This window comes from Barbatula barbatula (assembly GCF_947034865.1).
Source record: "Barbatula barbatula genome assembly, chromosome: 2".
In the NCBI taxonomy this organism is placed as follows: domain Eukaryota; kingdom Metazoa; phylum Chordata; class Actinopteri; order Cypriniformes; family Nemacheilidae; genus Barbatula; species Barbatula barbatula.
The window spans coordinates 28,770,490-28,782,779 of NC_136767.1; the positions used below are offsets into that span (position 1 = coordinate 28,770,490).

The following is a 12,290-nucleotide window of genomic DNA, read 5'->3' on the forward strand; positions in this document are numbered from 1 at the left end:
GGTCCTCACCATGTTGTCTTTTCAAACCTGTATGACTGTACTGAGTAAATCGTGACTATATACTATATATAATCTTAGAGGACAGGCAAACTACGCAAAACATTGCATTTTAGCTTTAGTAATAATATTCACAAAATCAAGAAGATCTGGGAAGTGAAACACATTGTGACACAGATCTGTATGAGGTCGCTCTCAAAGGTTCAAGAGTGAACAGGACAACCGTGGTGCGAAAAGGTCCACAGGGGGCTTCAGGGGTCAAAGTTCACCAATGTTGTTTATTAAAGTCTCTTTGTAACGCCGGCCTCTTGAGACGTGTCAGCCCGCTGAAGTCTGGATGATTAGATACCGGTTTAGAAACTGGAACGCACTGATTCGGATCTGTCAAGACCACCCTTATGAAAATACTAGGGATGCACTGATGACACATCGACAATAGCATGAAAAAGGCCAATACCGATGGTTTATTAATAGGAATCCAAAGTTTTTCTATGAGCCACATTATGAAATAGCAACAGCACAGACTTGATTAAATTTCATTTGAATTTATATATATAAGTGAAATATGAGTAAATTTTGTTGATAAAATAAATACTGGATAGCAAAAATCACCTTTGAAGATTGTCATTTTGTCTTATTGTACTTTTATCTTAACCTGTGCCTCTCTTAAAATGTTAAATGGATCCAGTTCATGTTCAGTAACATTAATTTAATGTAGAAAACTAGCTAGTATTGTAACAATTGATCACTATCGGTGCATCCCTAGAAAATACTTTATAAAACGATGAATTGATGTTTATTTTGTCAAATTGTATTGTGTTATGTATGTGTAAAAATAAAGAAAACATCAAATGTGAATTTCGGTTTAAATGAGGTTGAAAGAGACTTAGATTTTCTTTAGTTTCTTTATTCTTTACAACAAACTTTGGTCATTTTAGCAAATGTGAGACAGTAATGCATCCTCTACAGTGTCCAAGAATGCAAACGACAAATAAATAGCACAGCGAAAAATAAGCATACAGCTTTAAACATTGACAGTAATACTACACTCTTCCAGGGACATGAAGCTGTTTAAGGTACTGTAACACAATTTATTTTAAATAAAGCTTTGCAGGTTTACTTGGCACATGGATGTAATAAATAGCTACTCATCTTTATCAAGACATCAACAGTTCGGCATCATGTTTGTCCTCCGATAGAATGATAAAAAATACAAAAAGTCTGTTTGTGGAAAACTGCATCAGGTTTTTTGCACAGCACGTCTTCACATAAATACTCAAAATTGTGTTTTAAAACAGAAGGCTGTTGATTATTTATGATCTAAGCTTGTCTTGTTCACCCAGTAGTTCAACATACAGCTGTATATGTCCCGTGAAAATCTTCAGTGTCGCTCATACATTTGGCCAGCGCAACTTTGAACCTCAAGACCCGCTCAGCACGTCTCCCACAGCAAAACCAAGATCCGGTTTCGTTTTGTCTTGTCCGTCTGCCTCCAGACTCCAGTTGGACCTGTACTTGATGTTTGTTGTCGTACGTGAAACTGTCGTTGCAGGTCGTGGCTGTTGGGTGGTTTTTGCGGTTGTGTAGTCTGGGTCTACATTTGCTTTCAGGATGCAAAGTAGGAGCTCTGCATGGAATATAAGCGGTCAATGGGGTTTCCCACGCGGGTTTGAAAGGAGCCGATGTCCGCCCCTGCCATGAAGCAGTCGCTGAGGCTGGTGAGGGACGTGTCGCTGTCGATGTCGTGGAAAATGGAGTCATTTCCTGCAGAGAGACGAAACAGGTCAAATGTGGTCTAGACAGGTCACGAAGTGACGCATGCAGCCTCATTGTAAAGTGGGAAGATCCATACGAAAGAAATATCACATCGGGTTACTTTGACATCTCAATTTTGAGTTTCTTAATCGAATGCAATCGAATGTCAATATTATTATCTCAATATAAACTCAAACATTTCACCCAAATCCAGATTATTTGACCTCTACAATCTAAAGCAAACAGTCATCAACTTAGTAATTACTTAGTAAAGTAATTTAATAGTGTGATTTTATAGGCTTTGAAAACTAATTCACACTGTTACATAAAACTGATGACAGTTTAATGGCTTGATCCTGTTTTATTGAGCCCGTATGCCATTCGCAGCCTCATGTTGTCAATATAATTCCACATAAATAAAATGAGACATATTTTCTAATAACATCACTGCTGGGACTCGTAACCGTTTGAGATCACATATTACGAGTGTTTAGCGCTCAAACACACCGTATGGGTTCATGTGATCTCCGGGCATCTGCGGAGGTGTCAGACCCTGCTGGAACGGGTCTGTGCTGTATCCGTTCGTCTCCATGGAGACTAACTGATGCTGTGGAGGCGGAGCCAACGGCGTGTAGGAGTTCATCAGATTCTCCATTCTGCTCGATATCACATCTGCAGTTACGAGAACAAAAAACTGGCGTAAGAAACAAGCAGGGTGGGTCGTGCCCCAAATGTAGACAGTGTTTGAAGGCATCATACTGCATTTGTGTGTAAGTGTGATTTAAAGAGTCTCACCTTGTCCGAGCCTGTGAGTGTTCTGCTGTTCTTGTTGTTGCTGTTGTCGACGGGCCAATTTCTTCATCTGATCAGAATAAAAGAGCAGCAAACACGTACAGAATTTAATTCATGAATGATGAATCATGATGCGTAGACTAAGACAATCTCTCTAATCGTGCAAACCTTTGCTCTTTGGTTCTGAAACCAAACTTGGACCACCCTTACGCTCAGACCGGTCTCGGCCGCCAGCGTCTCCCTGACCTGAAGAAACAGAAAAGACAACATCAAACCTTTTGTTAGGTGGACCAGCTTAATAGCTTAAATAATTATCTTTCTGAAACAAAAAATTCAAAATGGCAATTTACTTGGAAAAATATAATGCAATGTATTAAGCAATACATTTCCATTAACAGTATCAGAACATAGAACAATATGCATGGGAAAAAATATAGAAATAAAAATATGGAAAATATGAATTCATGAATATGAATTTGGTGTTCTGTGGGAGGACTGATACTGATTTAGAAGTATTGAATAACATTTGACTACGGCTAGATAAGGACAGGTATTACTTTTAGGTGTGATTTTATGTTCGTTGTGCGATGGTCACACCTTTCTGCAGGGTTTGGAGGACACCTCAAAGGAGGCTTTGAATGCCCGTCGCTGCTGGGTGGTGAGAATGGTACGAGGTCTCTTGGGTCTGCGGGGGTCTTTGCTATCATCGCCGCCTTTTCCCTGTCCTCCTGAACCTTTCTCTGGCTTCACATCCAGATCTTCATCCTCACTTTTGTCTACAGACACACAGACACACAAAGTTGTCAGTACGTATTGATGGAGAGATGAGACGAGGGGGAGAAAGGAGAGATGCTTACCCGAGTCAGACATCTCTGGGCTGACGGAGTGCAGTAGGTCTTTCTCTTTCTCGTAGTCGTTTTTGCATAGCAGCTGTCCTTCCTTCAGTACAAACTCATCTCCTTTACACAACTGTCTGTCACACACACAGCAGCAGAAACACGCCAGATGATACACACTCTCTAGGGCACGCATCACAAACTCCGTGGGCGCGATCTTCTCCAGACACCCGCTGCATTTGGTGGCAAATAACCTGAAGACACGAAGAACGAAAAAAAATCATGTATGTTCTTCCAAAGTATTTTAAAGTAAGTATAATATTTGATCACAACATTTTGCACCTTCAGGGATTTTATAGTTAACTATAGCTAAAAATATTCACACATTATGTTAACTGAAATTAAAGAAAATTTTGAATAAATAAAGTATGAAAAAATATTTGTAAAACTAATTGAATTTTCAAATTTTGCTCTAGGTATTGAATTAGAAAAAGTTTTAATTGATGCACTAATGACTGGAAATAAATAAGAATTAAAAGTGAAATAAAATAAATTAAATGTATAACAAATTTACTAAATTACATACAATTAAACTAAAGTCAACATGATTGCAATTAAAAATGTAAAAATGAAAGCTAATTCAAAATATGAATAAAAATAACACACATTTTGTAAAAACATAAAAATATTAAAAAAGAAAAAAGAACTTGAGAAATGGGATAAAAGAAAATTATTCTCTAAAGGGTCTCAATTACATGCAATGACTCAATAATAATTCTAAAGCATTAAGCAGATCTTCCCTCAGAGCTGCAGTCTCCCCCACACCAATAAAGTGAATCCATAAATATTACAGCCGCCCAGATCAATACACCCCGGACACCAGCAGTCATCCTGTACATCTCAATGAAATTATAATAAGTCTTAATATATGATGGTTTCATCAGGTCAGATACTGCATACGAATATTAGAGAGGGGAAATCTTTGTGACATTTCAATAGTATCTTTAAGACACCGATGAGATTCGTGCCAAAGAAAAAGACCTTAATCTTAATCTCACACACATCTCCTCCAGACCTTTCTCCTCCAGAGATCTAAACAGTGTCTCACAATGTGCTCAGATATTTTTCTTGAGAAAAGAGCTGGGCATCTCACTAATGTCTCCATTAGAGTTTGAGAAGAGATCTCAACAATCGAGACTAAGTTGATATGAAATAAATCGGAAAACTCCCGGGCAATGCAATTTTCCCTTGGGAAGGATGAAGCCCTGTAAGCCCCGCCTCTTCTTCCCAACGCATCCCTTCCTTTCTTTCCTCCTTCTTTTGATGATTGAGATAATCGCATGCGCTCATGTTTGTCTGCTTCCTCTGACTGTCACATCGCATTATGCTTCGGTCTGTAATTCCCATGATTCCTCCGAGATTATCCCTTCTTCTATTGTGCAACAGGTCTAATCTGATCTTCTTCCTCTCTCTCTCTTTGTTGACACGACCTCAGCGGCATCTTTGTTCTCAGTCTCGGCCACGCGTGACTCTTATGTCCCGTCTTTTATCAGCGGTATGAGATTATGAGGAAACTGGGAGCAATGCGAAAGTCTGGTTGCCAGGGCGTTGCTATGTGGTTACTAAAATGGAGTGTTTTTCCTGTGGGTTGCTGTGAATGTTAAAGTGAAACAACGGATTTAAGGATGTTAAATTCCTTCTCTTGTATTTTGCTGTAACGGTTCATCTGGTTTGTGGTTCTCTGTTATGTGTGTGTGAGAAAGAGAGAATTAGTTTTGATTGACACTTGCACAGTGCAGTGGATGAAACTAATCCGTCTTTGGCAGCATTAAGAACACTGAGTCTTCACGGTCAGTCAGGCATGCTCACAAAAATACTTAAACGCTGTGATCTATAGTGTGTGATTCATTGATGTTTGTATACAATTCAAAAGAGTTTAGGGTCAATTTCTAATTCTTGATTCTTTTTACACAGTTTACAACAGTAGCAAACTCAAAACTGTGAAATAACACAAACGTAAATTTGGGAATGATGCTGTGACTAAATAAATACAAACAGAAATGTTATTTGATCATTTTCAGTCTAGTTACTCTTTTCTAGAATTTGCAGAAATGTGCCATGTGCAGACATTTACGTTTTTAATAAAAGATATGAATACGTTGGCACAATTATATTACAATTATATTACAGGTTTTTATAATTATTAAGTAAAGTGACCCTTAACTTTTGAACAGTGTATGTGTGTAAGATATTTTTTATTCTTGTCTCCATATTTGTCCAGATCCAAAGTGGAACAAATACAAACAATATCTTTTTTTATCTAGTTTGCCACGACCAGCGTTGTTAAGTGAGACACGTCTGAGCTGGATTATGGTGTACAAACATCTGACAAAAAACAAAACAGATGAAAAACTGTATTTTTCTTAAAGGAACACCAAGACACTATATAGCGTAAGAAACACCTAAAAGAAAGATCGTATTGATCTTTCGCAGCTCATGAGACTCGAGTTCTCAGAGTTCTTGGTTTGTTTGTTTTTTAAGGCAAATTTGATCTTATAGATGGAATAAAGACAGACAAAAAGATAAATCAAATAAAAACCTTCGTAAATATGAGCACAGAGACATTGTTGAGACTCTCACCAGAGAGAAAAGACTTTTGACTTTGAAAATCTCAGTCTGATCTCCATTATATATCATTGCCGTGAAAGAAAAAAATCATTGAGGAATTATAAAAAATGACAAATTTAATTAATTTTGTACAAAAAAGAAACCCATGGTATCTGACTTAAATCTGCTGGTCTGTGCAGACAGATGCATTTAATTGTAGTTACGTAGTTAAATACAGTGTAAAGCTCTTTAAAATCCCTCTCTGATGTCATCATGGACCTGCAGTGTGTGTGTATGTGTGTGTGTGTGTGTGCTTTTGATTTTTCCATCCGCCCTTCCCCATCCACAGAGCAGATGCATGTGCACTACAAAAGAACCGAAGATGTTTTTAAACACAGAGGGCACTAAACTTGAAAAACCCTGTGGTCCGCGCACGGCACAGTTCACCACAACTGCCTTCTGACCTACCAAAGAGCAAAATCCACATTCGTTCTCCTCAATATAATTAATAAGAACGGTGGCCTGTAACGTATCAGACGCCGGAAGCGGGACTTTAACAGTGACTTTACATCAGTGCTGCTGTTAGTCACATGTGATAAAGCAGAAAGCATGTCCACTATAACTGAGTATTTTCAACAACTAAAAATTAGAAAGCAATACACAACCATTCAGAATGTCTTAGCAACACCCGGGCAAGCGCCACACAACGTCTACAACATTATCAACCATTTGATCTCAACAACCATCCCAAACAGCTGCTTTTGAATTTTGGTGAAATTGATTCATTAAACTGCGAGCGGAGGGAGACGTGTACCGCTTGGCCGGTCAGTACGGGCGGATGATGATCTGTGGTAAATGGAGCGTGTGTTTGCTGATATACAACACCTCCTGATGGACGTCGCTCAATGCTTAACAGATATTAACACGCTAATCGGACATAGACATGCTAAATTCATGATTATGATCAAAATACAAACACAGACACAGACATCTTTCTTTCCATAAAACAAACGTATTTTCTTCTGGGTCATAACTTCTTCAAGTCAGTTACATAAAATGGTCTGGGTCTTATTGAAATCTGAAAAGTAAGAATAATTAGTTACTAACTAATTGCTAGTCAGTAAACACAATATGTTTATGCAACTGGTCACCGGTAAAATATGACATATTATTGAAAAGAGCAATTTCCTTCCATTAATAATATCTTTAAATATCATTTCAATATAATTTAAAATCATTTATAATGTCATTTCCAAAAAATACACTGGCTTTTTTATGCACCAGAGAACTGTAATAGTACATCTAAGGATGGCTGTCCAATATTGTCTAGAAACAAATTCAGCCCAAAACCTAAAATAAGATGATTTATTAATTTCTGGTAATTTTTATTTTATTAATTTTGCTGGGAATTAATGTCTTTTGGAGAGAGAGAGAGAGAGAGAGAGAGAGAGTGAGAGAGAATACATCAGGTACACAAATTGTGTGTGCGTGTGTGAAGGGGATAGAGTGAATACAGCAGGTACACAATGTGTGTATGTATGTGTGTGTGTGTGTGTGTGTGTGTGTGTGCGCATGCGTGCGTGCGTGTGCATGAGTGTGTGAAGGGGATAGAGGGAATACAGCAGGTACACAATGTGTGTATGTATGTGTGTGTGTGTGTGTGTGTGTGTGTGTGTGTGTGTGTGGGCATGCGTGCGTGCGTGTGCATGAGTGTGTGAAGGTGATAGAGTGAATACAGCAGGTACACAATGTGTGTGTGTGTGTGTGTGTGTGTGTGTGTGTATGGGCATGCGTGCGTGCGTGTGCATTAGTGTGTGAAGGTGATAGAGTGAATACAGCAGGTACACAATGTGTGTATGTGTGTGTGTGTGTGTGTGTGTGTGGGCATGCGTGCGTGCGTGTGCATGAGTGTGTGAAGGGGATAGAGTGAATACAGCAGGTACACAATGTGTGTATGTATGTGTGTGTGTGTGTGTGTGCGCATGCGTGCGTGCGTGCGTGTGCATGAGTGTGTGAAGGGGATAGAGGGAATACAGCAGGTACACAATGTGTGTATGTATGTGTGTGTGTGTGTGTGTGTGTGTGTGTGTGTGTGGGCATGCGTGCGTGCGTGTGCATGAGTGCGTGAAGGTGATAGAGTGAATACAGCAGGTACACAATGTGTGTATGTATGTGTGTGTGTGTGTGTGTGTGTGCGCATGCGTGCGTGCGCATGAGTGTGTGAAGGGGATAGAGGGAATACAGCAGGTACACAATGTGTGTATGTATGTGTGTGTGTGTGTGTGTGTGTGTGTGCGCGCATGCGTGCGTGCGTGTGCATGAGTGTGTGAAGGGGATACAGGGAATACAGTAGGTACACAATGTGTGTATGTGTTTGTGTGTGTGTGCGCGTGCGTGAGTGAGTGTGTGTGTGAAGGGGATAGAGTGAATACAGCAGGTACACAATGTGTGTATGTGTGTGTTTGGACAGCTGCTTTTCTTAAGTTTGGCAGCTCTATTCAGTATTGAGTTTACTCAGCTCTACCACAGCAAACACACTACCAGCAAATAATAGAGCACACACAAAAGCGCTCGCGCAACACACACACATAATATGTCGCAACACTTACTTTAAACTCAAAAAATTAAGATTCTCATGCTACACCTTAGATTAAGCAAAGTTTGGTGTTTCTATCATTTGTTACCAGCGTGAATTCATTCTATAATCTTAAAGAGCCGTAGATCTAAAAAAGGCTCAGCTATGACATCATATTATAAACCCTGAGTGTGTGTGCTGTCTATTAGGACACATTTGCTTCTAGAAGCTCATTAGAGGATAATTTCTTGCAGACCGGATCACATCATAGCATCATAGCTTATGGTCTTTCAGAAGTCCATATTTTGTGTAGGTAGCACAAGAAACCATGGCCGCAGCATGTGTGCAGTTATCAAAGCCAGATCTGATCACAGGCTTGACTGGAGTCAAAATCACAAGAGAATTTCTGGGCATCATAGGTACATTCATGAAATGCCATCGAGATTTGTCTTTTGTATAACTTGCACTTTAAAAAAAACACTATTGCCTCGCTCATACTCTTAATACTAACCTAGGCCTCTGACCTCATACTCATTTCCCCAAATCTGTAGCACTTTAATGACTGCGTGTGTTCATCTGGCCCGTTTCCGTGTTGGTTTGGTTGATATAAAGCAGACATCTCTGTTCAGCACATCACAGCGGGGGCTCTCTGCTAAAGCGAGCCGTCCTATAACAGACTCAGAGCCGCAATTACGGCCTCTGTAATTGGTGTCTAGGGCTGTAAAATACTTGGCTTGAAGATCGACCAATCAGATTAAAGCCAACGCATGATTGACAGGAGGATTTAGCTAATACCCCCATCTCCCGAAGTGTCCCATTGGCTGCAACAAAGAACACAAGGTTTATTTTACACGATGAGCATTTGTGTAAACGAATAAACACTCGCATAATGGCGTGAGTGGCAAGCCAGATTTATCTGGAGATCTCCGACGGCGGATAATCTAGGGATTAACGGAAATGTCAAAAGGCCGGCGCGAGCGCTCGCGAGCAGATGTGCATGGCATTGTTGTCCACTATACGGCATATGAAGTCGTTCTGGAGAGACTTCACACGACAGAGAGTTCATTCATTTCATGATACGAGTAACACGGAGGCGTCCTTTGAAAACCTAGCGAGTTCCCTATATAGACAGCATTTGAAACACGCTACAAAGGAAGCGGTTCTGTGGCTCATCAAAATAGCATTTCTCAAGAGTCATTCCCACCCTGTGCGACTTTATTTCTTCTGTATGTTCAATGTTTTGAAAAACGTTGAACATCGAACCTCATTGACAAGACTGAGGAGCCATGTAGATGTTGAGGTGACCACAGTGAAACCCAAACATTAAGCAGGGGTGAGTCTTTGTGCTGGAGGCTGGACGGGGTAGAGCTCTCAATCGAGTTTTAAATTACCCCTGACCCTCGCGCTCTGCCCCAGAGAGACTAAACAAACAGTAATATGGGGCGTTTTGAAGAGGAGCTCCTTGAGTATGTGAAAGGAGGATGTTAAGGGGCTCTGCGCTGGAGACTATTTAACAAACGCTCCTTAATCTGTGGATGGGGGTTTACGCTGGTGACCCAGCTGTGAGATTATGGCAAGTCTCAAGTGCCTCACCTCGACCCCCCGAAACAATCCCTCTTGGAGAAGGGTTTAGCCACATCTGAGAGCGAAGGTGGATTAGTGTGTATGTGTGTGTGTGTGTGTGTGTGTGTGTGTTTGTGTGTGTGTGTGTGTGTTCCCACCGTCCTCTGGACCTTTGGGTCCGTAAAGGGATGTTTGTTGAGTTTTAATTAGCAGTGGTAATCCTTAGATTATTAGACTTCAGGTCTGGAATGTTTACTTTAAAGTCTTTAAAATATCTGATTTAATTATGGCTTAATGCCTATAAAGTCATGACTCATGACGTGGTGTTAATGATATAAAAAAGAAAGTTTTAAGGTTTTAAGTACAACCTGGTATTTACTATTTACTTTTTATTTTGGCAGGTGTTGAAGTTGCTTAACTTATTTTGATGAGTTGAAGTGATATTAAGATGAAGTCAATTTGATGTTTTACTACAGTATGTTGGAAGCTGGATAAGGCTGAAACTATGAGTTCTGTGTTCCTGTTACACAACGTGGAGGTCATGGGTTCAGTCTCCAAGAACCACGAAGACAAGCAGTTCGAATGCAATAAGAGAGTCTGTCAAATGCATAATGCAATACATTCTAAACATCTCATCAAAAACTATTTTAACTAGATTTGAATGTGTTTTTTTCCTGTGACTTTGAAATACATGATTCTGATTGGTCGAACACTCTGCGACTACTACATCCTCATCTCCATTGTACAAAAAAAGCTGCATGAAAACGAAGATAAACTGCTCCAATGCATTAAAAACAAGAAGGCTGAGAAGTCACACCATTACCTTGAAGATTCCTCAACCCGGACAGAAAATCAAGAGGCATCTCTCTTTTAGCTTTAAGTGTAAATATTGGAAGCAAACACACCAACCTTTACAATACGGGCTGACTCGACAACAAAAGTGCCAAACTGAGCATGGAGCGCAGTCAGAGGGGCACGTTTCCATAGCAACGCTGGCAGATTGTGGGATGTTGGAACGTCGTGAAGAGTGAGCTAAGAGGAGCTGAATCTTGTAAAAAATACGTTCTCGGGTGTAAACATCTACTTTCGTGGTTTGTGGCGGCACTGCGGTAGATAGCGCTCAAACCAAAGAGAACAATAAGACATTAAGATCCCTCGCATATCATTAACCAACGTTCTGCTTACGTTCAAATTATTTTATGCTTAATTATATAAATGTATATATATTTATATCTTAAAATGTAAAATGTAAAAATCTCTCTGCTTCATGTCTTTACTTTACGTGAATGAATATGGGTTCCACAACAACCGCCTTAAACTGAAGAAAATAACATGCGGTGACTTTGAAACTTTAGATCTGGGACAGACTCGTGGGCCTGGATGACGAATTGTGGACAAACGAATAAAACATGCACTCTTTGGCCCTCTCGCACCCACACGTGTAACCTTGCGAGACACAGACGCTATAAAGAACCAGCCCAACAAAACAGTTAAAACATGCAAGTGTCTCATTTTATTTATTGAGAAACAGACCTCGTTCTTTCGTCATCAGATTTTTAGTCCATACTAAAGTTTTATTCCACTGAAGTTTATACGATCAAACAAAAGTGATCCAACCGACATTCAACACTGCACAGTACGGTGGTAAAAAGTTAAATAAATAATGGCTGGAGGGCAGTTAGGAAAGACAGCATCGGAAAAAACTCAATAACATCTCAATAGATAGCAGCGATAATCAATGGAGAGATTCGTCTTTCTCTTGAGAATCCAGTAATCTCACATGTGTCTCCTCTAGGTGTGTTTACAACAGATATATATTTTGGAAGAGGTATAACATTGCTTCGATGTGCAGATTTAGTGCTTATTTCTCAACAATTTCTCACTTTTCATCAAATGATCCTGTGCTTTATAGATCAATATAACTCCGTCTTAAAACAAACCCAAACATTAAATTATTGTATTATATAAAATCAATATTTAATAGGTTCAACTTGGACAAAATTCCTGCCATACGCGCATTCTTTTTAATCTTTTATGCAGTTTTTTGCACTGAGGAATTGATATGGAAAAACACTTAATTGAGACATGCTGAGCTGTGAGTAAGCCATCTTAGAGAAAACATTTAACTCCAGGGACGCACAACCCTACACAAACAAACACCCCTG

General features: G+C 39.7%; 1 protein-coding gene across 1 annotated transcript in view; it reads right to left on the minus strand.

Moving 5' to 3' along the window:
• Positions 1-912: 912 nt before the first annotated feature.
• Positions 913-12,290, minus strand: part of lmx1ba (LIM homeobox transcription factor 1, beta a) — a 30,480-nt gene continuing 19,102 nt past the window's right edge. Inside the window, exons 3-8 of the mRNA XM_079473614.1 lie at positions 3,402-3,634; positions 3,142-3,320; positions 2,713-2,790; positions 2,548-2,614; positions 2,260-2,424; positions 913-1,761 (exon numbers count right to left, since the gene is read on the minus strand). Of these exons, the coding sequence (XP_079329740.1) occupies positions 1,604-1,761; positions 2,260-2,424; positions 2,548-2,614; positions 2,713-2,790; positions 3,142-3,320; positions 3,402-3,634 (880 nt within the window). The 3' untranslated portion in view covers positions 913-1,603. The remainder of the gene's footprint in view (positions 1,762-2,259; positions 2,425-2,547; positions 2,615-2,712; positions 2,791-3,141; positions 3,321-3,401; positions 3,635-12,290) is intronic.